This window comes from Mustela nivalis (genome assembly GCF_964662115.1).
Source record: "Mustela nivalis genome assembly, chromosome: 10".
NCBI lineage: Eukaryota > Metazoa > Chordata > Mammalia > Carnivora > Mustelidae > Mustela > Mustela nivalis.
Window position 1 is genome coordinate 106,177,939 of NC_139029.1, and position 27,025 is coordinate 106,204,963.

Below are 27,025 nucleotides of genomic sequence, written 5' to 3' on the forward strand. Positions count from 1 at the left end.
TATTACACTTCATAGGATTGATCTTAGAAGAGTGGGGTTCAAGACCTGAGTATTAAGTGGTTCATACTTTAGTGAACCACTAAATTGGTTCACTATTTAGTGAATAAATTCTCTAAATTTATTTTAGGGTGTGTAGAAACAATGTCTGCTTTCTCTTCTGCCTCTGGGTCATAGCCTGTCTGGTGGCTAGCAAAGGTCTAAACACAGAATGGAGGGTATTAGGGATGATGTAAGTGACTGTCACAGGCACATGGTCCCACAGTTTTCCACTGAAGATGGAAATAATCCTCCAGTATAGAATGTGATACATTGTATTACCACTAAATGGGCTTATCGAATAGAACAAACATCACCTACTACCCAGAAACAGTGACTCACTGACCCTCTTGAACCTCTAACTACTAAGGAGTTTTGGTTTTCCCTTCTACAGACATTTTTTTTTTTTAAAAGATTTTATTTGACAGAGAGGGACACTGGGAGAGAGGAAAAGCAAGCAGGGGAGTGGAAGAGGAGAAGCAGGCTCCCTGATGAGCAGGGAGCCCAATGCAGGGCTTGATCCCAGGACGCTGGGATCATGACCCCAGCCAAAGGCAGACGCTGAATGACTGAGCCACCCAGGCGCCCCTTCTATAAACATTCTTAACTGATTCCATGAGATCCCTAGTCATCCCAACCATGGTTATCTTCTTTTGAACTGGCCAAATTAGTGAGCGTAAGTCAGCATCCCAACACCAAATTCAGATTTTATAAAAAAGTAAACCACACAGGAAACAGATGGCAGCATGGTGAGCCCCTGTTGCTTAAGGCCCAGACTGCAGTGTTTTCACAGGTGTGGGTCACCAGGACCTGTGAGCCTCATTTGCTCGGTGTTCAGGGTGATTTGTGAGCTATTGCTGAGCACATAATGGTCAGTACACATAGCAGTCACGGCCCTAAATATGTTCACCTGAGCTCAGTAAATTGGACTGGGCCTATGGAAAGGTTCTGTTGGGTTCTGACCAGAATCTTTTTGGATTCACTGTTGGATTCCAAGATCGAGCTGAGTTTTGACATGAGAAGATGTTCCAGTTCCTTCCAGCTAACTGTAAGAGGCCCTATAATTATAATGCTAAGGATGTAAATTGTCCTTTTACAGACAAAACCCATTGGATATTTTGTACACACATACACACACACACACACACACACACACACACACACACCAATAACGATAATAACAAGAGAAGCTGTTTTCCCACATCTGATGATAGAGTTTCTCAGACTTCTGGCTTACGTTGGTAGTCTCTCTCTTTCTTTTTCTTAGCAAAAATTAAATATTATCAGTTTAAGTGGATGATCCGGCTAACAAAGGGTCTTTTCTTTCTTAGCAAAAAGGGCTTACAGGTCAACAAAGAGCATCTCAAGAACAAGGAAGGTGTGAGGATGAGTTTGGGGCTGTAACTTGGGCCACTAAAAGTCCTGCAAAACTGGAATGTGTCTTTCTTTTTCTCTTTTCTCTGTAGGCACTTGAAGATATTCTTTTTTCTCTCAGAAAGCAGGCTTTTTATTGAGGTATATTTAACACATAGTATGTGTAATTTAAAAGTGTATACATGTTAATTTGATACATTTATATATTGTAATATGACTGCCCCTTCCAGTGGTAATTAGTACCTCTATCATATTACATAATTATTATTTCTTTCTAGTGGTTGGAATAATTAAGTTCTAGTCTCTTAGCAAGTTTTATGATTATAATTCAATATTGTTGTCTATATTTACTGTGCTGTGCATTAGAGCTCTAGCACCCATTTATTATTCATTGAAAATTTATACCCTTAAACAACATCTGTCCTCTCCACCCCCCCATCCCCTAGTAACCACCATTTTACTCTCTGTATTTAGAAGTTTGACACTTATAGATTCTTTATCTAAGTGATATTGTTCAGTATTTGTCTCTCTGATTGACTTATTTCACTTAGTATAATGTGCTCAAGGTCCATTGATGTTGTTGCAAATGGAAGGATGTCCTTCTTCCTCATTTTCTTTATCCACTCATTTGCTGATGGGCACTTAGGTTTTTTCCATTTCTTGGCTAGAGTGAATAATGCTGCAATAAACATGGAAGTGCATGTATCTCTTTGGTATTCTCTTTTCATTTCTTTAATGTATAAATCCAGAAGTAGAATTGCTGGATCATATGGTAGATCTATTTTTAATTTTTTTTGAAGAACCCCCCATATTGTTTTCCATAGTGGCTGAACCAATTCACATTCCCACCAGCAGTGTTCCACAGGTTCTCTTTTCTGCACATCCTCACCACCATTTGTTGGTTTCTTCTTGGAGATAGCCGTTCTAATAGGTGTTAGATAGATATCTCATTGTGATTTTTATTTGCATTTCCCTGATGATGAGTGATGTTGAATATCTTTTCATCTACCTGTTGGTCTTTTAGATGTCTTAGACATATTCTATTTAAATTTATTTAGTGATTGTTTTCACTATCAAACAGCATATTCATTTACAGGTCGATTTTTAAAATAGTTAAAAACTCTTATAGAGATCAGATCATATCTCAGGTAGGCTATTTCTATCCCCACAAATAGAGTAACCCAGCCTTCCATCTCTGGGCATTCTTCAGTATTTCAACACTGAGACTGTTTTTTTGATTTTTAAACTACCACTTATTGAATGCTCACTCTATACCAAACACTATGCCAAGAGCTTTACATGCATTATCACATTCTTCTAGCAATCCTGTGAACTAGGTATTATTCTGAGTTTTCAGAAGAGGAAACTAAGGCTCAGAAAAATTCAGTAACTTGCCCGATGGCATATAGCTAATGAGTAGAGAAGCTGGAATTCACATCAAGGGCTCTCAATTCTTGCTTTCCCACTGTGCCTTTGACTTTCCTGAGAAGCATTTCCCCTTATTCTTCAGTTTGGGTTGGAAGAGCCTACAATTCGTTCATGAAGATACACCTCACTTTACAATGAATATTAGGCACTAAATAATGTAAAATAATTCTGCAGTATTTCTTCTTCTTCTCCTATCCTCCCACTCTCCCTATTCTTTCCGTCCCCTCTTCTTCTTCTTCCTCTTCCCCTCCTTTCCTTCTCCTTTCCCCAATTCTCTCCCCTCTCACTTTAAACAAAATATGTTTGATTTGAGTTCTCTAACATTGACACATATCTACAAATTAAGATTTTGAACGATGTTCTGTAGACCTCTTTACCACATTTAGTTTGTACTCCTTTTCCTTGGCTCATTTTTTGGTCAAACATATAATTTTAGATTTTCAGGTTATCTAAGAAACCACCAGTTCACAAACTCATAAAAAATTAGAGGGAGAGACAGCTTCAGAGATCCACTCATCCAAACCTGTCATTATATGGGCAAGGGAGGCAGCCGGTGGTGGTAGGCCCCCTAATTGACTCAGAACCTCAGTTACTCCACCTAAAACTGGAAGAAATCTTACTGCTTCTAAGGAGTTGTTCCAAAAGTTCGCAAATCGCGAGGCTACATCTAAATGGGTGTTTTCAATTTTGTTTGAGAAGAAAGAAAGACTGATACCAAATGGCAGATGGTTTTGCTCTGACCATATTCAAGAGTATCCCTAAGATACACTGCTACCCCCAGGCTGTGGCAACAAGTCAGGACTGCTCAGAGCAAGGTAGCCTCCCTGACTCACTTCTGCCTGGGTTTTAATCAGAAAAGGGATGCTTGGTGGCAGACCGGCCTCCAGGTGTTCAAAAGGACTTTTTGTTCCTTGGTCATATTTCTATTAGTACTTCTCTGCCTTTCTTTAACATACAAGAGAAAATCAGAAGGGAGCCAGAATGTCTGGAGGGACAGAAGAAAAAGCCCCAGCACAGAGAAGGCTGGTGGTGTTTGAGCTGAGCCAGCTTTCAGGAACATACAATGTGGAGGCCTGTCAGAGATGTGTAGACAAGTGACAGCCCTGGCATTTTAGCATGGCAATTCTTCACTTGCAGCCTAAGCTCCTATTTTGGGAGAATAAATTCCAAATAGCATTTCCAAGGAGAGATTGATAAATATTTGGTCATTAACTAGAGACCAAATTCTCCCTCAAAATTTAATGAATAAAAAAATGTAAAGCCTCCTCCCAACTTTTTTTTTTTCCTTTATTCCTTGTTTATATACCACTTGGCTGAGCATTTTGCCTTGTGTTTGTTAAATGAAAAGCATCTGTTTTGTTCTGGCATCAACAGCAATATAAACATAGTTTCATACATTATTCCAATATATTTAACAATGAGGTTCTTCTCATTTTGCACAGAATAGGACACGCAATGAAGACAATCAATGAAAACCAGAAGATCTACTGTTATAATTAAGAACCTCAAGAATAGGCAAGGGAAAAAGAAGGCCAGGCCGCACATACATGGACAAAGCCCATTTCTCAGAAGATACAACTTCTAAGAAACAGAAAGATTTGCCTTATGATAGGGATTTCTCCCAAATTAAGATATACAATGATTACAATTTTACCTCAAAAAATGATGTCCTTGATGTTTCAAATCAAATTCTTCTAACAGTAGATGACCTTCAAGAAAAGGCTACATATAAAGAGACTTGCAGACATGCAGACATGGCCATGACTCTGGGTAAAATGACTAAAACTGTTATCAACAAAAGCTATGATAAAAAGAAACAATCCACCACAAATCTTGATATTCGAGCTAATGAAAGAGTCCCTTCAAAGTCAAACATTTCTCATATTTTACTCCATCATCTTTCCAATGAGGAATTATTAAAAGGTCAAGACATTAATTGTGAAACTCTCCCAGAGATTTCTAATGCCGACAGTTCTGATGAAGTTCTTATTAAAAATATTATTTTGCACCATGTTAAGAATTCTTGGCCAAAAGAACAAACCCCAGAACTCACAGACCAACTGAGCCCCCAAAAGGGTGGTGAACACAGCAAAATGCCTTGTTGTTCTCTAACTGTGAGAGAAGAATATGCCTCTGATTTAGAGGCTGCTGGAGAGAGCAGCCATCAAGAAACTTCACATTTTCTAACTAAAATCAAGAGTCCACATGATAAACCAAAAAGTTGCCAAGGGCAGCCACTCCAGAAACTGCAGACTGGCAAAGCAGTTTCAGGCAGTGGGTTCAAACATGGCCCTGGTCTGGCTCATTACCAGTTATCTGATTTCCCTAAGGTTGTTCCCAAAGGGAAAAGCCCTAAAAATAAAACAATTAATAAACCACTTACAACAGATAAACAAGCCAACTTTTCTCCTAAATTGAGAGATAAGTCAGCTATTGTGCAAGATATTTTAGAAAGCATGTCTAGGTCAAACTGTATTGAGAGACATGGGCAGAAAAGGAAAACTGCTGAACCTTCACAACAGATAGAGGTAAGTGAAAGTGGTCTGCAAGAAATGCAAGATCAGGGCCATTGCTCACCCGTATCAGTGTGGGTCTTTGTGAGGAACATGGAACTGACCTGTCAGAAGCTCAGCGGGTGTCTTTCTGAGAAGAATCAGGGGCTAGAAGAACAACAACACCTCATAGAATAAACTCCAAATTCTTTGATCTGGAATTTGGGTTTCCCCATTTTTAGTGGGGGCTCCATCCTATCCTTATAAACTTTGCTCTCATCCCCCAGGAGTCATAGGGGGCTTGCTGGTCCCCAAACTCTCTGGCCCACATGCTCCTACTCTCAGAACTCCTGCCCTAAATGGAACATCCCATCTCTGTTTATCAAAGACTGTTGCTTTTTCATGGCCTCCTTCAGTTCCCCATTGGCCGTGGGACTTTCCGACCCTGCTTCCCACCCAGTCACTCCTTCACATCCTCGGATGTTTAGGTTTCTGTCAGAGCATTTATGTCAGCCTGCTTTGGGTCATGATAATTCAGAAATATCCGTTTCTTCTACTAGACTTGAGTACTCTGGAGGGCAACAACCTTGTCTTCATCTTTCTATTGCCTGATTCTCCCAAGGGTCTGGCCTTCTGCCTTCCATATATCACAGCTTTGGTTATTAATGCTAAATCAAATCATATTTAGATCTTTAATAACATTCCAGGCTTCCTATATTGGCAACAATTTAGTAGCAATTTTTTTTAATGCTTACATTGGGATTTTATTTATTTATTTTTTTAAGTAATCTCTACACCCAACCTGGGGCTTGAACTCACCACCCCAGGATCAAGAGTCTTATGCTCTACTGACTGAGCCAGCCAGATGCCCCCAAAGACAGAATTTTATTAATGTTTATTTATACTATTTCCCCTTTCCTCTTCTTCCCATCCCCTATCCAACTTCTCAACACATTGAGGCTTGGGACCTAATTGATTACTTAAGGTTCAGTAGTTAGGTAAATTCACATCAATGATCAAAGTAAACATTTTAGTTCTCTGGCACTTTATCAGGACAGTACGATCTTTCCCTTAAACTTTGTATGAAGGGCACTCTGGACTGAACACTTTCTGCCTGTTTCCATTTTCACCCCTTCATGCTTCAGCTTCCTTCTTTTCATCTGAACGCTCTCGGGAACTTGAGCAGAACTCCCCCTGCTCCCTCCCCCGCCCCACACCTGAAGTCAGCAACCCGCCTGGCCTTGACTGTTGTGCTTCTCTGTGTCTGACATTGGCAAATCTCAGGGGTTCTCATTTGGCTTGCAGGAAAACACCCCTGGGGGAAGGGGGCACAGTCCTCAGTGCCCTGAGGTTAGTAGGAACAGAATGGCTATTAGGCTCACCTCTCTCTGGTCAGTGGCAGTCTAAAGTCAGGTGTCTGATTTTCTCTAGTCCTGTCGATTAAGGCGGGAGAATAGACTATCCATCATACAACTGAGATATTCGTCATAACCAAAGTCTAGTTTGACCACCGCCATTGAACGCTTGGGGACGGGCATGTTTCTGAGCTTTATGTGTTGAGAACAGTGGGAAGACCCTCAAGGTGAGTCACCCTGAAATTTAAGCTCCTGTCCTGTTAGTCTGTGGTGAGTAATCACTATCTTGACTCACATTTTGGAACTTAACACATATGATTTTATATTATTCTCTAGAGTGTGTCTACTGTGTGCATAGTTTTAGTGAGAGCACAAGCTACAGCGCTGGTGAGAAGACCAATGATGGCCCCTGCCCTCATGGAGCTTATGGTCCAGTTTTGGGAGAAATGTTTCAGTATTCCCTGTAATAGTATCGAACATGGTAGTAGTATCAGCTGATATGTCATGAATGCTTAACCACATGCCAGATCTTATGGTAATACCTAACATTTCATCTGCATAACAACCCTAGGAGGTAGGTTCTATTTCTATCCTCATCTTATTGCTGAGGAATTTGAGGTTCACAGTGATGAAGTAATTGTCTTGAGTCACCCAGCAGTTAAGTGTCAGAGTGGAATTCAACCTTGGCATCAGAGACGCATGTCTTGACACAACTCTGGGCTGTCTCCATGATGACCACAACATTTTGTATCTTTTTGAATAATGGTATTAACAATAAATAATGTTTTCTTTTTTTTTTTTAAGATTTTATGTATTTATTTGACAGAGACCGTGAGAGAGGGATATAAGCAAGGAGAGTGGGAGAGGGAGAAGCAGGCTTCCCTCTGAGCAGGGAGCCCAATATGGGGTTCGATCCCAGACGCTGGGATCATGATCTGAGCTAAAGGCAGACACTGAATGACTGAGCCACCTAGGCATCCCTAAATAATGTTTTCTTATACTCTAATTGTACAGATGGAGCCCACAATACATATTCACCAAGAACATCTCACAGGTACTAATATTTGATTTGATTTTTAATTATTTTTAGAGAGAGAGAGAGAGAGGATAATGAGGAGATGGGGAGGGGCAGAGGGAGAGGGAGAGGGACAGGGACAATCTTATGCAGGCTCCACACCCAGCCTGGACCCTGATGTGGGGCTGGATTTCATGACCCTGAGACCATGACCTGAGCAGAAATCAAGAGTTGGATGCTTAACCGACTGAGCCACTCAGGCATCCCAGGTACAAACATTTTTAAACCTTTACGATTTAGATATACTTTTTTAAAAAGATTTTATTTATTTATTTGACAGACAGAGATCACGAGTAGGCAGAGAGGCAGGCAGAGAGAGAGAGAGAGGAGGAAGCGGGACTCAATCCCAGGACCCTGAGATCATGACCTGAGCCGAAGGCAGCGGCTTAACCCACTGAGCCACCCAGGCACCCCTAGATATACATTTTGAAACCTCTTTTTAAATAACAAATGGTGATGGTTGCCACAGACTTCTGTTTTTAGTACTTAGTAAGTCTGTAGTCAAGTTGAGATGAATGGAAGCCAAAACTTATTCTTTCTTATACAGGAATAGAATCTGAGATGAGTCTCTTTAAGGTGTCATCAATCACTCAGAAAGACCTTTCCCCAAGCTCTTCTTACATATTTCAGAAGATAACCCAAGGGAAACAGATGTGCCAGAAGTTAAAAGAACAGACTGATCAACTGAAGACTAAAGTAATATTTTTAAAGCTTACTATGATGGATAGAAGTGACCAAATTCAGATGTAAGATATCATGCCATTAATGAAATATTGCATTTTTTCCCTGCAGGTACAAGAGTTTTCCAAAAGCATAGTGCAGGACTCTCCCTATCTTTTGCAAGACAAGAGTCTGGTAATAAATTTTATCCAGTTTTAAACATCTCTGTTAGGGAATTTGACATGGGTAAATACAAATGATTTTATAGCACCATGTTTCCCCTACATTGGTGGGAGTGGAAATGTTCTGGTGAAAAACTCTGCTGAAGATAAAGGACAGTGACCTCCAGAGGCCTGGCCTTGTGTCTTACATATATTTTGCCCTTAATTATTAATGATGAGTCAAATTGCATTAAGGTCTTTAATAACATATTTCAAGCTTAATATATTGGGTAACTAATAGGAAATGTTGTTAGCATTTAATTTACCCTATTTCCACTTTCCCCATCTTCCCATCCTCCCACCCTACCTCCCAATAGACTGAGGCTGAGGATCTCATTGGTTATTTGAGGCTTGGGGGCTTTGTGTTACAGGGGCTAAAAGAACTTAGAATTCTATTTCTGTATGCATTTAGCCCTCTCTCATTGTCAAGGGAATCTATTACCTATGGCTGCTATTCCCTAGCAGTCACCCCACAATAAATCTGAGACCATGATAGGCTTAAGAGAGTAACATGTGAGTTATTATAAAGGGCAAGCCCATCCAGAGTTGTTGGGTTCTGGAGGATACAGGTTATAAAATTTCCCAGTATCTGACAACTCAATATATAAAAACTTTGAAAACTTGAAACTGATCTTAAAGCTATGCTTTTCAGATCAAAGTCTGTGACTGTCACATCCTTGCTTGTTGCATTTAATCAAATCACTGATTTCTATTGTAACCACACAGCCTTGTTCATCAGTGCCAGGGTTGTGGAACATGGGGGTGGAGCACGGCAATGGGGCAAAAAGCTGAGATTGCTAGAGCCAGAAATGTGCAGAGTCAAAGTTACTGTTCAGGACATTAGGTCAACAACAGGTGATCAGAACTCCTGAAGTGAAGGACCACAAAGCTCAGAATAGGCTGTGCAGTAGAAACCAGACAGCATAGACAAAACCCAGGAAGACCCAAATGTTAAGAGACACAGTGCAACAGTGCATTACTCATTTGTTTTTCATATTAATTAAATAACTCATTCACTCATTCATTCAACAAATACTTACTGTGTACTTCCTATGTCCCAGACTCTGTACCAGGCACTAGGGATCTGGAGATGAAGAGTGGCTTACAGTCTCCTAGAAACAACAGGTTGATAAACAGAGAAGCAACATGAAGCTTGAGAACTGTTACATATGGTGCTGAGGGCAACTAGAAGAGGCTCACCCTTGCCAATTGGAGAGCACTTGAGAAGGCTCCCTGGAAGGGACCAACCTCTGAGCTTGACACTTTAGGATGCATATGTATGAGATTGGCAAAGTAGGGGCAAGAGGCCATTCCAAGAAAAGGAACCAGCCGTGCAATGGCACAGGAGCCGAGAGTGCTGACAGTTTGAGGAGCTGTATGGCACTGTAATTGACCAGGTGGAGCTCGGGGTTCATGTGGTGAAGAGAAAGGGAGGAAACTAGAGAGGGTGTTAAGGACTTCATTACGAAAGACCTTTAACCCTTGCTAAGGAGCTTAGATTTTACCTTGAGGTTCAGTGATGGGGGACTGAAAGCCAAGAAATGGCAAGCACCCAGGGGGCAAGTCTGTAGCCAGGAAGCCATACTCCAAGCAACAAATTAGGAGGCCCTGAACCAAAACTGGCATTGAGGATGGAGAGGGGAAGATGTCTAAGAGTTTAACCAAGTGGTGGCTGATTAAGAGGGGTAAATAAAGGAAGGGAGGAGGCTTGGATGAATTTCAGATTTCTAGCTTGGGCAACCAAGGTAAGGACTAAAAATAGAAGATCCAGTTCCTAGTGGGTGTGGGAGGTGAGCAGGAAGCAAGGCACCAAGTTCATTTTGAGGTTCTTACAGGACATCCAATTGGAGAGATCTAATAGGCAATTAGACCAATGGTACTGGGCCTCGAAGGCCTCAGTGTTTGGGAAGAAATGTAAATTTGGGTATAGCTGTTGGCTGAAGCTATGAAATTGCCCAGGCAACATATAAAGTAAGCCATAAAGAAGTCCAAGGAAAGAATCAGCAAACAGAGACAGGTAAAAGAAGAGGGAGTCAAAGCCCTAGACATCAGGGCTAAAACTAACCTCAGGGGAAAAAAAGATCTAAAAATGAAAAGTGGTGCCTGGGTGGTTCAGTTGTTAAGCATCTGCCTTCAGCATCCTTCCCTGGGTTCTGGGATGGAGTTCCGTGTCAAGCTCCCTGCTCAGTGGGGAGTCTGCTTCTCCCTCTCCCACTCCCCCTGCTTGTGCTCCCTCTCTCTGTCAAATTAAAAAATAAAACCAACCTCAGCATGAGTGGCACGACAGAATTGAAAGCACTTGGATTGTTGGAGCATTCTAGTTCTAAGTACTAGTTGTAAGATCTCAGACGTGCAGTGTGTCTTCCCATTTCAGAGCTGCTATGAGAATTAAAGGAGGTACATTTATGGCTAGACAACCGTGCTCTGCCTTCGTCTATGACACAATACAATTTAAATCCCAAGATCTTAAATTATAGCTTGTGATTGTCTTTCTCTCTTTTCCCTTTCCTTTGAACGCCTAATTCCTTCTCATGGTTTTCACTGCTCTTACCATCTACCAATTCCTAAGTTACAGGTCCTAACTTCTTATCTCCAGCGCCAAATGTTTGTGCTTATCTTCACTTGGCTCTCCCGCTCTTGCTGAAAATTCTACTTGTCCCCCGCTCTTGCTGAAAATTCTACTTGTCCAACATCGACAGCTTCATTCAAATCTGTCAGCCTTTTCAGATTCCTCATTTTAAGTCAGGGGTTTTGCATTTTTTCTACCTCCCAAGCTCGGAACCTGAGCATTATCTGTGAGATCTGCAGTACCCATTAGGGTCCTGGCAGGGACCTTGACAGTTTACTCCAGTGGAACAACTGAGGAGAATTTAATAAGGCAGCATTTTACAATGGTGTGGGCAAGGGGAAACCAATAAGGGACAGAAAGCATCTCATAGAAGGAACAGCAGATCTGGGGGCCTCGGGAGAACAGTTATAGCAGTAGGAGTAGCTGGAACAAGCAGGAGGACATCAGGGATAAAAAGACCCCTAAGTCATCCGTCTTCATTTCTCTCTTCTCCTTTTGCCTTGCATTGGCTGGAACCAGTGCCGGGACAAGGGAGCTCGTTGATGTAGCCCACTGAAGGTGAACCTTCTGGTTGGGGCACAGAGAAAAATGGAGGATGAGTCTGGGCAGAGGACATGTAAAACATCTACTACACCTGCCATTTTGTATGCCCTTTGACCAGCATAAACTTGTTTATTCATTTTTAATAGTCAGAATTAATCCTGGTGGTGATGATCCTGGCACTCAGCATTAACTCATGTAATTTTCACAATATGAGGTGAGGGCTATTATTATCTCAGATGAGAAAACTGAAGTTTAGAGTTCAAGTTGACTAAAATAATACAATTATTAGGTAACAGGACTGAAATTGAACCCCAGGGTATCTGATCCTGTAACCCAACTGTGCTACGTGCAACATCTCTCCAGTCATCCTTTCCTTTCCACGTTCACGAATGCTGCCTGGTCAGGCTCTCCTGAGCATTCTTTAAGCCTGACTTAGATCTCACTTCTCCCGAGTCAAGGCAAAACCCTTGAATCCAGTCTCTTTTTCCAACTAGAATAAACCCCCTGAGACCAGGGCGTGTTGTGCCTGATAGAATTGTGTATCCCTCGTACTTTTGGCCCAGGGCCCCACACAGGCAGTTCTCAGGGAATGTTTAGCTACTGGGGCCACAGGGCCAAGGCCTGCACACTTCAAGACCAGACCTTAATCTGCACGGTTTAAGTACTCATCTGCACAGGGCTGCGTGTGTGGGCGTCTCGAAGACCCATTTGAAGCTCTAGCTAAACTTCCTGACGTTCCTTCCGCATCTCACTGTCCAAGGGCCATAGATTCAAACTCGGGTCCTCTAACATTAGTTGCTTTTAAGATCTGTGTGGCTTTGGACATACTTCCTAGAGCTCAATTTCCTCCCATATACATCTGAGATAACAACATCTATTTGGCAACATTTACAACACGGATGTGTGGCTTAAGTAAGACAATGCATGGGAAAGTGCTCTGTAAGCTACAAATCATTCTGCAAAAGCACATGATTACTGCTATCCTATTATGGAAGTTTAGAGCTTCCTGGGTAGGCTCTGGGAGAGAAATCAGGTCAGTGTACTGAAAAAACTGTGTACCAGGAGGGTGTTGTATACACAGAGATGACTCTGGGTTGTCTGTATTTTAGATGTCAGACTCTGAAACAAAAAAATTTCCAGGAGAAGGATGGTGGCTTTGTTTTGAAACTAGCGTAGAGTATACCCTCCTTGTATCTGGGGGGAAACCAACTACATGCAGAGGCTTCCATGTGTGTGATTTCAGTGACTTTGCTGCTACAGGTCCTGGAGAAACTGCAGGGACATCTTGAACTGCTGGAGCAGGAGTTTCTGGACAACAAGGAGAAGCATCTGACTTTGAAGCAAGTTCACAGGCATGAATCCCCAGCTGTCGGTGACTTTGATCCAGAAAGGTCAGGCTTAAACTGTGTGAGGTGGAGGGGGCAGAGGCGACCTCCTTCAGGTGGGATTCTGATGTGGCTGCCGGCCGAGAGTTTGCACAGCCCCCTTAGGGTCCGCAAAAACTCTGCCACCGGTGAACAGGTGTTAGTTACCCCATGCAACAAGCAGTGTGGAATTCCCGGTACATATGAAGTCCTGGGCAGGGCATCGGCGCAGATGGAGTCCTCGAAATGAACAGTTGTCTCCTGGAGGAGAGATTTTTATGCTACAGTTTAGTCCTTTGTTGGATGTCAGAATTGGTTCTGAGACTCAGAACAACACGAGAAAACCTTAGATAGGTTCACATGTTAACGCAAGGGGGCCTTTTCTCCAAGCTCCCCGTGTCCTGCCCTTTGCCCCACTCCTGCCCCTGTTTCCCCCGTCTGATTCTTCTGTCTCTTTCTCCCCCTTTTCTTTCCCATCCACAGACAACTCCAGCAGGGTAGGGGGCCCAAGAGGACCATTGTTAGGCTGTTGGGGCCGAGGGTCCCACCACTCCCCATAAAGGGAAAATGTTAAAGCTTAAAGGTCAAGATGACTCCTGAGTTAGTTCACATGAGAAACTTGGAAGCAAGCTCATTGAAGTTTCCAATTGGCCATTTTTTATGGTCCTGTGCGCCTCTTTCTCCAATCCAAATAATTTTAAGAGGTGTTCCAGGACTCCAGCCTAGGATTGTTTCCATTTAATTTCCTGGTATGAATGAAAAGAATCCATTTAGGAGGCTTAATCTTTTTAAGTTCAGCTCTCTGTATTCATAGCATTTTTTCACATGGAATCATTCTTGAGGCCAGATTACTTTAATGGTTTCTATTCTGGCACTAGTGTCCTAAGGTAATATTTTTCCCCAAAGTACAATTTTACTTTTTCAAAATGAATGAAATCTCTGTCTACTGGTATTGCACTACTGAGTAATTAGACAGCAGGGATGAGGTTTTAATATTGATTTTTCCTCCCAAAGGCTTATTTTGTTTTCTGGGAAAAGAAAGATCTCTACATACTTTCACTATTTATTTAAAAACTAATAGAGTAAGGATATTTATTTTCCAAGGACTCCCACTTGTCTGGGCAGTCATTTTAAAGTCAGGCCTCTGTGCACAACGAGACCAAAGTTATGCAATGCTGTATTTATATCCTAGTTACGCCCACGGTGTTCTGGACCCAGTATACATCAAAAGAGCTTCAACTGCAATTATATCCCAGATACAGGAAAAGCTTTCAATACTGGGGCAAGGGAAGGACCCAGTCTCTCTCAAAACTGAGTTAAAACCGGCTCAGAGCAAGCAAGGCTGCTTGGCTTAACACTGGTCCTCTTGTCTCGCATGGGCCTAATGTGGCAATGGGCAGAACCCCATGGAATTGTCCAAAACCTTCTAAGTGTTGAATCCAAAGGCCATGGTAGATAACGTTTTGCAGGGGAAAGAATTCTGCTGATTCATTGACTAATTACTTGGTTTAAATCCACAATGTGCTCTTATTAAGACCTTCTTATTATTGCCTTTAAAAGGTAATATGCAGGGGGCACTTGTGTGGCTTAGTCATTAGGCATCTGCCTTTGGCTCAGATCGTGGTAAGAGGGTCCTGGGATTGAGCTCCACATCGGGCTCCCTGTTCCAGGGGGGAGACTGCTTCTCCCTCTCCCACTTCCCCTGCTTGTGTTACCTCTCTTGCTGTCTCTCTCTCTTGATCAAAGAAATAAATAAAATCTTTAAAAAAAAAGTAATATGCATAAATAGTTGTTTTATTTCATGCAGCTTGTTTGTCAGATAATGGTTTCACACACTAACACTGAAAGCCAAGGAGTCAAGGGGTGGGGCTCTGTCTCCACCAATCCCTTCTCTCTGATACCATCAGCATACAATCTTGTCTTCTGCTTTATGGAACAGATCACAGATTCCCTCAAAAATGTTTTTTCTGAGGCACCTGGCTGACTCAGTCAGAAGAGCAGGCAACTCTTGATCTCAGGGTTGTTAATTCAAGTCCCACAATGGGAGTAGAGATTACTAAAAAATAAATAAACTTTAAAAAAAAAAGTCTTTTCCCCATCCCCAGATCTTCGTGTTTTCACCTCCTCTCTCTTCCTTTGCTTGCTTCCAACCCACCTGGCCATGGTCCTTGAGCCCACTTCTTCCCACTACCTTCAGGCCTTGCGCTACCATTTCAGTTCCTTCCAGTTTCCAACTTCTCCTTGTCCCCTGCTAGCTCTTGTCTGCCTGCTGGATTAGAGCATATTTTCCTATATTTTACTTAAGTATCGATACGGTTTTCCACGCTTAGATCTTTGTACCACCGCTAACTGAGTAGAGCAGCCTTTCTCACTGGATGAAAAAGCCACTTTTATCCCATAAAAAAACCCTCCACGTGTAGATGGGACTGGTTCTGTTCCATCCCATTGAGCTATGTTTCTATTTCCACACTAACCACATAGTTTTAAATTACTGTAGTCTAGTGTACATTTGAAATATTTCTTAAGTTTTGTTAGCTGTTCTTGTACTTTCTTCTTACTCAGAAACTTTATAATCAGCTCACCAAACTTCCTTAATGAAATTCCACTAGAATTTTGTTCAGGATTGTGTTGAATTTACAGATTAGCTAGAGTTGAAATCTTTGCAATGAGTTTTTCCATCCAGGAACATGTTTTCTTCGTGTAGATTTCATGCATGTTTTGTTAGACTTATTCCTAGCTATTTTGTAGGTTTTCTGGGCATTAGTAATAGATGTTTCCATAATTGATATATAGGAAATAAAGAAAAATCACATATTTAACTTGTGCTGGGCTACCTTACACAGGTTTGCTTTTAGTATTTGATTAACCATTGATTATCCATTGATTATCTTAGGTGTGGCAGTCATAGCCTTTGAAAATAATGATGGGTTCTCCCCGCTCCCATTCCCTGCTAAATATTTATACTTTATCTTTTCTTCCCACCAATTCTTAACATCACGTTTCTTTTTATCGATTTATTTGCTAGGTTTTCCAAAACAATGATAAATAATACTAGCAAAAGCAGGCATTCTTGTCACGTTCTAAAGAGTAAGGGAATTTTTTTCCAAGTATGATGCTTGCTGTAATTTCAAGTAGATAAGCTTTATCAAGAAAGTTTTCTTCTACTCCTAAGTTTACTAGGATTAATTTTTTTTTTAAATTTAGGAAAATGTTTAACCAAATGGGATTTAGGAATCTATTTAATTTATTCCCTAAACCTATTAATAAAGATTAGTCTATAATTAATTAATATTAACGTATTAATCAACATCCTAATGTTCAACTTTAGAATGATTTGGGAAATTTTCCCTTTTCATGTTCCAAAAGGGTTCAAGTCTTTCTTGACCTCATTCATAATCCCACTTGGATTTGGTGCCTTTTGTAGGGGTAGGTTTTTGATAATCCTTTCTATTTTCCTCTGGTTAGTTTTTTCAGATTTTCTACTTCTCTTTTAGTAGATTTTAATAATTTATGCTTTCCTAGAGACTTGTCCATTTATTTTTTTTTTTTTAAAGATTTTATTTATTTATTTGACAGAGAGAAATTACAAGTACACTGAGAGGCAGGCAGAGAGAGAGAGAAGGAAGCAGGCTCCCTGCCGAGCAGAGAGCCCGATGCGGGACTCGATCCCAGGACCCTGAGATCATGACCTGAGCCGAAGGCAGCGGCCTAACCCACTGAGCCACCCAGGCGCCCCGAGACTTGTCCATTTCATCTAGATTCTAAACTGTTGGTATAAAGTCGTTCAATCCCATTTGATTAAAAATTTTTCTTCTGTTATCTTTCCTTTCTCATTTTTAATGTTTTTCAGTCACTTTCTACTGGTTTATTTTTATAGAGATTTTCAAAGAAAATTTTTTATTTTATTGATCAAATTCTTTTCAGTTCCATTTATTTCTCCTTTTGGGGGTTTTATATTGTGTTTTTTTCCTATCTTCCTGTTTTGAATATTTAGTTTATTGATTTTGAACTTTCCCCCTAGTAAATGCATTTTAAGCTATAAATTTTCCTCCAAGTACTGTACTAGCTACATTACACTGGTTTTACATGTTGTTTGCTCACTTCTTATTTGCTTGTAGAGCACCCCTCATCTCTATTTTTGTTTCCTAGTAACCCAACAGTTAGTTATTAGGATGAGTGTTTTGTTGCTGTTTTTGTTGCTGTATTTTGTTATTAATTTCCAGTGATCAAAGAATGTGGACGGTATAATTTAAGATGTTTTAAGATTATCTTTAGTCTCACAGGAAAATGAAGAGTAAGGTACAGAGATTTCCCATATACCTCTGCTTGCACACACACAGCCTCTCTCCCATTATCAACATCCCCCACCAGAGCCATACATTTGTTAAAACTGATGAACCTACACAGCTAAATTGTAGTTGTTCAAACCCATAGTTTGCACTGGGGCTTACTGTTGGTGATGTATATTCTCTGGTGTTGGACAAATGTATGATACCTTGTATCCATCTTTATGGAATCACAGAGAATTTTCACTGCCCTGAAAATCCTGTGTACTCTATCTTCTTATCCCTCCCCTACCCCCTGGCAATCACTGATCTTTTCACTGTTCCTATAGTTTTGCCTTCTCCAGAATGTCACATAGTTGGAATCATGCAATATGTAGACTTTTCAGATTGGGCTTCCTCCACTCAGTAATATGTGTATAATGTTCCCCCATGTCTTTTCATGACTTGATAACTCATTTTTTTTAGGGATGAATAATATTACATTGTCTAGATGTGCCACAGCTTATTTATCCATTCACCTACTGAAGGACATCTTGGTTGCAACCAAATTTTGAAAAGTATGAGTACAGCTGCTATAAACATCTGTATGCAAGTTTTTGTGCTGACATAAATTTTCAGCTCCTTTGGGTAAATACCAAGGAGTGTGATTGATGGATCGTATGGTAAAAATATGTTTAGTTTTGAAAGAAACTGTCAAACTGTCTTCCAAAGTAGCTCTACCACTTTGAATTCCCACCAAGAATGAATGGGAATTCCTATTGCTCTACATCCTTGCCAGCATTGGGTGTTCTTAGCATTCCATAGTTTGGCCATTCCAATAATGTCTAGTGGTATCTCATCATTGTTTAAATTTACATTTTCCTGGTGATGAATGATGTGGAGCATCTTCTCATAGCCTTATTTCCTTTTAGTATATTTTCTTTGGTGAAGTGTCTGTTAAGGTCTGTAGCACATTTTAAAATTGGGCTGGTTGTTTTCTTATTGTTGTGTTTTAAGGGTTCTTTGTATATTTTGGATAATGGTCCTTTATCAGTCCTTTGTCAATATTTTCTCTTAGTCTGTGGCTTTTCTTCTCATTTTCTTAGCAGAACAGAAGTTTTAATTTTAATGAACTCTAGCTCATCAGTTATTTCTTTCATGAATGGTGTTTTTGGTTTTCTATCTCAAAAGTCATCACCATACCCAAGATTATCTAGGTATTCTACTCTGTTATCTTCGAGGAGTTTTACACTTTTGCATTTTATATTAGGTCTGTGATCCATTTTGAGTTAATTTTTATAAAGTGTATAAGGTATGTGTCTAGATTAATTTTTTTTTTTTTGCCTGTGGATATCCAATTGTTAAAAAGACTAACTTTGCTGCATTGTATTGCCATGTTCTTTTGTCAAACATCAGGTGAGTATGTGGGTGTATTTCTGGGTGTTCTCTATTCTGTTCCACTGATCTATTTGTGTAGTCTTTCACCAGTACCCCCCTGCCTTGATTAGTGTAGCTTTATAATGGGTCTCAAAGTTGGGTAGTGTATGGGGTGCCTGGGTGGCTCAGTGGATGAAAGCCTCTGCCTTCGGCTCAGATCATGATCCCAGAGTCCTGGGATCGAGCTCTGCTCGAGCCCCGCATCTGGCTTTCTGCTCAGCAGGGAGCCTGCTTCCCTTCCTCTCTCTACCTACTTGGGATTTCTCTGTCAAATAAATAAGTAAAAATCTTAAAAAAAAAAAAAGTTGGATAGCATCAATCCTCCAACTTTGTTTTTGTCCTTCAATATTTTGTTGACTATTCTGAGTCTTTTGTCTCTTTTTACAAACTTTGGAATCGCTTTGTCAGTATCCACAAAAGATCAAGCTGGAATTTTGATAGGGGTTGCACTGAATCTATATATCAAGTTGTGAAGAACTGATATCTTGACAATACTGAGTCTTCCTATCCACAAACATAGAATATCTCTCCATTTATTTAGTTCTCTGATTTCATTCATCAGAGTTTTATAGTTTTCCTTATATAGGTCTTGTAAATATACCTAAGTATTTCTTTTTTTTTGGATCTTAATGTAAATAGTATTGTGTCTTAAATTTTAAATTTCACTTGTTCATTGATGGTATACAGCTCAGTGATTCACCTTCGTATATTAACCTTGTATCCTGCAACCTCAGTATAATTGCTTATTAGTTCTAGTTTTTCTGCTAATTCTTTAGGATTTTCATCTGTGAACAAAGACACTTTTATTTCTTCCTTTCCAATATATGTACCTTATATTTTCTTATCTTATTTCATTAGGTAGGACTTCCAGCACAATGTTGAAAAAGAGGGTTGGAGGGACATCCTTGCCTTTTTCCTGATCTTAGTGAGAAAGCAGTGGTACAATTTTTAATGTTTTGAAATTTGTTGAGGTTTTGCTTTGTGGATTAATATGAGGTAAAATAGACTTTGAAGAAACTGGGTTCTTTTTGGGAAAAAGCGATATTTATATTTATGTACACATTTACACGTACACATTTGTTTATACATGCATACATGTATGTACATATGCCTACAGATCAAGCTTGTTAATCAAATGATTCAGATATTTCATGTCCTTCCTCTTTTCAATTGATATAAATCATTATTTCTATAGAATCATAGCTCTTAGAACTATAAGGGACGTCAAAATAATTAGATCCAGAGAGCAGATTCTTGTTCTCCCCATGTTATAGCTGAGACCCTGGAGGCACAGTAAGATGAAGTGATTTTCCCAAGGATACACAGCTAATGAATAACAAAATGAGGACTAGAGCCCAGGCCTTTGGAGTGAGGCTATAAACAGGATGCATGTCAGGGCGGGTGTCCATTATCCTTCCTGTCTGAAGCCAAACCACATTAATGATATAGATCAATGCTATATTCGTGAACTGTTGTTACTAATTAGAATGTTGACTGCATACCCAGTAAGATGCCTGTTTATGTTTATTAGAGAAGTGGAAGGTGAAATCTTCAAGTTGGAGCTGCTACTTGAAGATGTTAAAGAGAAAATTAATAAGGGCAAATGTACTTCAGCCGTCTCTTTTCCCGTGAGCTCTCCAATCATCCCGGATGACTTGGCATCCACATCCTCTCCACCCTCAAATGAGGTAATGCAGCAACCTACAGCCTAATTTCATGCCAGGAAAAATGTTTTTTGTGCACTTATAGAATCCTAAATCATGAAATCATGAATTCTATTTTAATATTTCATGAAAATTTAACTTTCCAAGGTCCCATGAATCATATTATTTAAAGTGGAACCAGCTTTTAAAAATTAGAAGCTATTGTAAGTGTTGGCTTTTTAAATATCTTATTAGTTTAAAATGTCACAATGCAGTTTAAACTGAGGAACCACTGAAAAGCTATTTCTTCTGGATGAAGAGCAACATTTTTGTGGATTGTGCCTGGAAGAAATAATTTTTCTTCTTAATAGTCTTATATTCCCTTTTCTACATAAAAAATAACACACTCAGTGGGAAGAACTATTTCCCATGGGTCCACTTCTGCATTTTCCTTCTCTCAAGTTAAATTCTTTGGGATTGTCTACATATGCAAGATTAGGAATTCAAAGCAATCACCACTGTTTTTCTACACTTTTTGTTTTTGTAGCCTCAACTATCAGAAACATTTCAGACTAAATTAAAATTCTGAGAAACTGAATCATCTGGATAATTGCCATAAAGTGACTCTTTTGTTTCATACAGTACTTGAAATCACAACCTGTGGCTGATTCTCAAAATCTAAATAGGTTTTTGTCATGGTTAAGAACAAGATATTGAAGCTTACATAAATGCTAGCCCTGCCAAAGGAGTATGTTTGCCCCTTCAAAACACTTAACCTTCCCAGCAAAATTTCATTCAAGGCTAAGCTTCTGATTTGGGCCATTTATGTAACTTTGACACACAGTCCCCCACCCCGGGCAGAACTCTGCTTGGACCTCTGTGTTCCCACAGCACTGTGTCTCACTTTTCCCTGTGCCTTTGTACCTATCTTTGTGTTTCAGACATCTGACTGAATGCCTGGTATAGCATGAATGCTCAGTATAGTAACCTCTGAGCTCTTGTGGATTTAACAGTTCCAACACTTCCCAGCTGTGAACAGGAATTGGCTTCCCAGTGGTATGAGGGAGCCCAGGGAGTGAGCCTAGCCTTCCTTCCAGCAGTTTCCTCAGATCTGGGTTTGCTTTTCTTTACTGGGTCCCAAGTTTACCAGCAACTATTGTGAAATAATGAGAGCTCTAGAATTTTGTCCTAAGTATCCCTGAAAAAAGAGTCTATTGTGAGAATCATTCATTCATTCAACACTTATTGCCAAATGCTAGGCACTTTTCTAGGTATTAAGGTATAACATAAACAAAGCCGACAAACCACCTGCCCTCAAGATACTTACATATCTCTAAGGGATACATACAATGAACAAATAAAATCAATATGTAATGACAGAATGTTAGACGTGCAATGTACTTAATGTGACACATTCCTATGACTCTGGAGCTGAACTGCCTGGATCTGAATACCAACTCTGTCACTCATCAGCTTTGTGGCCTTGGGCAAGTTATGTAACCTCTTTGTGCCTCAGTTTCCTTCTCTCTAAAATAAAGATAATAATACCAGCCTAAGCTTCCAAATCCTCTTCTGCAAAAAGTCTTTGTAAACTGTGAAGCTCTGAACCAACAGAATTACTATTATTTACTTCTCACTGTAATTTTGTCATATCATTTCAGACCCACGGATTTTTAATCCTGGCACTTCCAATTAATTTGTAATGAAATAATTCTAAATGTGGTCCCCAGACCAAGAGCATTGACATCATCTGGCAGCTTGTCAGAAATTGTTACGATGTTGTTATGGTGTGAAGTGAGTTAATATAGGTAAAGCGCTTGAAGCGGGGCCTGGCTCGTAGGAGGCACACTAGCTGGGTGTTAGCTTTTGTGACTATTCAGTAATGGCATATGACATCCTCACTGTGGGAGGGCCCAGTCGAGCAGGGAAACAAGGTCAGGGAAGGTAAGATTTAAATTGAGTTGGAGGGAGAGCTGAGAAGGAGGCAGGTTGGTGGAGGGTTGGGGACAGGGACTCTAGGCAGGATGTGACCATGCCTTAGGGGTGCAGTGGGGATGCTGAACTGATGTGGGTCCCTCCCCGTGGAACTGCAATTCTTAAGGCAGTCCCTCTGTGCGGTGCCACGGATTCCTAAGGGACATGGGGGTGTCCTTTGGGGCCACGACAGGCCCCTTCCTTCACAGCTATTGCTCCTGAGGGAGAGCCTGACCAGTTGTGAGAGGAGAAAGGGAGAGTGGCCACAAGATGTCCCCACCACATGCTACTTCAGGTTGCTCCCTCCCATGGTCCCAGGAATGCTGCCATTAAATTCCCAGTGACTCTTAGCCCAAGAATCCCCTAAAGTGGGCCTCCCATGGAGCTCAAGAATGGATTCTAAGTTCAAACTGCCTAAAAAAAAAAAAAAAAAAAAACCCAAAAGAGCAAACAAAAACACCAAAGTCCCCAAAACAATGCCAACACAGACTAACCAGATCAAATGGCCATGAGGTGGTCCTCTGATCCCAGGGGCACATCCAGCAGCTCAGACCTGCTAGGTTGCATTCACTCTGTTGGATCTCTGACTGAAGCCAGTGCTGCCGAGTGTGGCTCTAAAACAGGCTTCATTGGGAGCCCTGGGTTCTGAAACCAACTGACACCTTGGATGTCAGTGCTGATGACAGCTGCTGGTATGGCTCTTGTTTCCTACTCTCAGAGACACTTGCCTCGGGTACCTGTTCCAGATCAGGGCTTCTCCAACTGCAGTGCGCCCAGGAATCATGTGTTAATCTTCCTCCATGCAGGCTTTATTCGGTGGGCCTGAGGTGAGCGTGCAATTCTGTTTCTAACAAGCTCCCAGGTGATGCCAGGGCTGCTGGTCTAGGGCCCACAGCTTGAGATTATTTCATTATGAATGAGCTGGAAGTACTGGGATTAAAAACACATGGGTCTAAAAGGAGAGCAACAAAAGAATAACGTTGGTTCAGAGCTCACAGTTGGCAAAGACTTGACAGAAGAAGAGTTGGAAGCTTAGGAAGGTGAGGACACAAACGGGCACAAACGTCAGGGGACACTGGATCCCAGGTCTCCCAGTTCAGGTGGAGGGCACTTGCCTACATTCTGCTCATGTAAATCTGCCTTATCTGTGAAGTGGAGGGGTAACCCTCAACCCCTAAAAGTGAGAAATGATCAAAGAAAACACGGGGCAAATTCTTTAATTTTTAAATTATAAAAACAATTTATGCTTATTGGAAAACAAACGAGAAGATAAAGTATAAAGAAGAACATTTCACAGAGAGGAAAATCATAGCTAATATGTTAGTGTGTATCTGTCTAGTCTTTTTTTCTTTTCTGAAGACACAAATTTTTGCAAAACTGGGATCATGCTATATAGGTTTATGATGCTTTTTTTCTTTTAACATTTATCACATGCACCTCAACAATCATGTAGAATGAATCTACAGCTTCATTTTTAAGGGCTGCGTTGTATTTCATTACCAAGTCATTTAACCAATCCCTTGTTGACGGACATTTGTTTTTTTCCAGTTCTTTGATATAACAAACACTACTTTAGGAACATCATTTTATATGCAATCTTTGGGCCATACTTGATTATTTCCTTAGACTAAAAACAGTTAAAGAGGCAGAGTGAAAATTCTGATAAACTGGCCCTTAGCAAGGTGTGTCAGGCCCCAGCTGTACATCGGAAAGGAGCTGTGTGTCCCCCATCTCCCCAAGCCCACCCTGGGAATCTTCTCTTTTTCTTTTTCAACCTTTGTCAAAGTGATAAATGAAACTGGTGTCTCATTGTTTTCACCGATATTCCTTAGACTGTGGAATTTAACCCATTTTCATATGTTTCTTGGCCATTGCCACCTCCTCTTTGGCAACATCAACATTTTAACTATTTGCAAAACCAAAACCACAGCCTCCTTCTTTTAAAGGCAGACAAGTTGGAAAATATTAGGAACAAATAATGTTCAATATTGAGATTTTTATTATACCAAGGGCTCTGACAGGTTCACAAAGGAGCAGGAGAATTGTGGCTAAGAACATGAGCAGAAGGGGAGAGTTCAATCCCAGTTCTGCCACTTACTCTCTGTGACCTTGCCAACTGGCTGAAATTCTCTGAGCCTCAGGATGCCCGGATGGCGAGAAGGAACAAAGGGGCACCTGGCCCAATGAGCAGTCAACAAATGGTTGTTTCTGCTAGTAAGGAAACACTGAAAATCTCCAAAGAAGTGATGGACAAAGGAGATGAACTGAAAGTCACAAGTAGGAAACACAGCCAATAAATAAGCACATGGGGAAATGTTTATCTCTTTTAATAACAGAGGCAATTAACATGAGGTGCCACCTCCCCGCTTCTTAAATTAACAAAAGCATTTTCAAGGATAATTCCTGAGGCAGCAAAGGGTGTGCTCAAACTGAGCTGCCCACATTGTTGGCGGCTGTGTAATTCTTACAGCGTTCGCGGAAAGCAATTTGGCAACAGGTATCATCACACAAACATGTTCACAACCTTTGACCTACACATTTCCTAAGGAAGTAATTCAAAATATGGAAAAAGCTATCTGTACAACGATGCTTGTGCCAGCATTGTTTATAATGGGGGAAAAAGAGCACATTTTCTGTTTGCAGAAAGGGTAAAACTGTAGTAAAAAATACACTCTGGGTGGTGTCAGGCCTTTTGGTGAAGTAGTGTAATTTTTCTGTGTTAAAAAGGGACATATAAACAATAATTTCAGCCTCTGAATAGTCCCTAAAGCCTGTTTTAATTTGTAGTTGAATGCATTTCTTTGGAAAAGCTCTTAGAGCTCTAGGAAGAGTGGTCAGATTGATGGATTTAAAAATTATCTTCCTAAATCTGTTCATCCTCCTGCGGAGCCTGGGGTAATTCCAAACTAAGGAAAGAAAAAAATTTTTAAATGTTTGGAGAATGCAAGAGGCCAAGCCAGTGTTGAAACATTCTCTCTTTAAGCCCCAGGCCATTACAGCACAGACCCCACCGAGGGAGAAAGGGGAGAAATCGGAGAAATCCAAGGGAAGGAGTCCCGAAGTGGTGAGTTCAGCTGCCTCAGTGCGTGAGCGGTGGCGGCCTGAGTCACTTCCTTGCGCGGAGCCACATCTGTGTGTGCTTTGTGGTGCAGGAGAACCCCAACACCACCTCGGGAAACCAGGACCGAGACCACGCGCAGATGACCAGTCCAAGCTGTGCCTTTTGCCACGGAGTTCTTGAATGGTGAGGGCTTCTTGCTGCTGAATCCCTAGGATGGGTGGGAGCCAGAGCCAGGATGATAGCTCCAGGGAGAGTGGGCGTCAGATGAACTGAACAGACGCCAGCAACCGCTGGCTAAGTTTCAGAATCACAGATGGCAGGGCTGGGCAGGCCCCGCCTCCCTCTCGATGCACGAATCGCTCTCGCGGTGGTTCTCCAGTGGGGTGAGCATCAGAGTCATCCGGGAGATTGTCAAATAATGCGCACGCTTCAACTTCACCTCCTGTGTCAGCCTCACCGGGACTGGAGCGCTGGTAGGAATACTTCTTTTAAATCTGCTCCAGTGATTCTCAGAAGTTCCCCCTGGTTAAGAATCGTAGCTACAGCACACACGAAGGGTCGCTAAGTCCTGTACGCTCCCTCAGAACATTACCCAAAGAGGAGAATACCGTGCACCATTTGTAGACCACCTCCTGGTGGTGAATGAAAATCTGCCCTTTCCCTCCTTCTGTCCCCAGTCCCACTAGAAATAAACCTAATTCCACCTCTCAGGGTTCACTTCTCCCCATTCCAGAGGTTAAGAAGTTGTAAATTGTGTAAAAAAATAAAATAAAATAAAATAAAATAAAACCTATCCATATAAAATCCTAAGGAGAAATCCGTAATGTTCTTGAAACTTTAGTTGGCTTGCTCGTTAGCCCATGTGGATTCAGAATCATTTATTTGCTGCTTCTGTCTGTTAGTGAGAGGCGTCACCTATATGCTCAGGAAGTATCCTGGATGCAAGCCAAAGCTGGGCTAACTTACCTTGGAAAGGTCAAGAGTCAAGGAGGGAGGAGATGTTTAGCAACTATTATTACATACACATAATAGACTCTAATAGAAGCAGATGACAAGGTCTGAAGTTCGAAAGGATTCCACCACGGGAATGGGCGCTTGTCCTAAGTGAATGTCCGTCCCCGCCCCGCCCCAAAACAGAAGGGTGTTTGTGTTAAAAATGGCCATGCATCATCTGGTATGGACAACTGCTTTAAACCAACATGCCAGTCATCAGCTTTGACTCTCCTTTAAATATAAGGGGCAGTAATAACGCCTACTCCTTGAGACACCCCAGACCAACTATTTTTATTTATTGAATGAAACCAAGGTTTTGGAATTTTTTAAATTGTAGTAAGTATAATAAAAACAGTTTGACGTTAAAAAAAAATGTTTTAATTAAGCATGCAACGTATTGAATGCTTCTCTTTCAAATTCCTAGTCTAGACCCTACAGATACTTTTAAATACCAAGTCAGGGACCGATGTTCCAGACTTAATTTTCTCTTTTATGACAGGCAAGAGGAAAGGAAAAGCACAGCCGAGTGTGATGA

General features: G+C 41.0%; 1 protein-coding gene across 6 annotated transcripts in view; it reads left to right on the forward strand.

The window, feature by feature from the left end:
- The first annotated feature begins 997 nt into the window (after positions 1-997).
- Positions 998-27,025, forward strand: part of AKNAD1 (AKNA domain containing 1) — a 37,668-nt gene continuing 11,640 nt past the window's right edge. For 5 of the 6 annotated variants that reach the window (XM_082687586.1, XM_082687588.1, XM_082687584.1 and 2 more), the window contains exons 1-9: positions 998-1,084; positions 4,281-5,366; positions 7,700-7,739; positions 8,308-8,456; positions 8,553-8,615; positions 13,014-13,144; positions 20,351-20,507; positions 25,420-25,500; positions 25,589-25,680. In XM_082687586.1, the coding sequence (XP_082543712.1) occupies positions 4,386-5,366; positions 7,700-7,739; positions 8,308-8,456; positions 8,553-8,615; positions 13,014-13,144; positions 20,351-20,507; positions 25,420-25,500; positions 25,589-25,680 (1,694 nt within the window). In that variant the 5' untranslated portion in view covers positions 998-1,084; positions 4,281-4,385. The remainder of the gene's footprint in view (positions 1,085-4,280; positions 5,367-7,699; positions 7,740-8,307; positions 8,457-8,552; positions 8,616-13,013; positions 13,145-20,350; positions 20,508-25,419; positions 25,501-25,588; positions 25,681-27,025) is intronic. The other variant, XM_082687585.1, reaches the window with a different exon arrangement.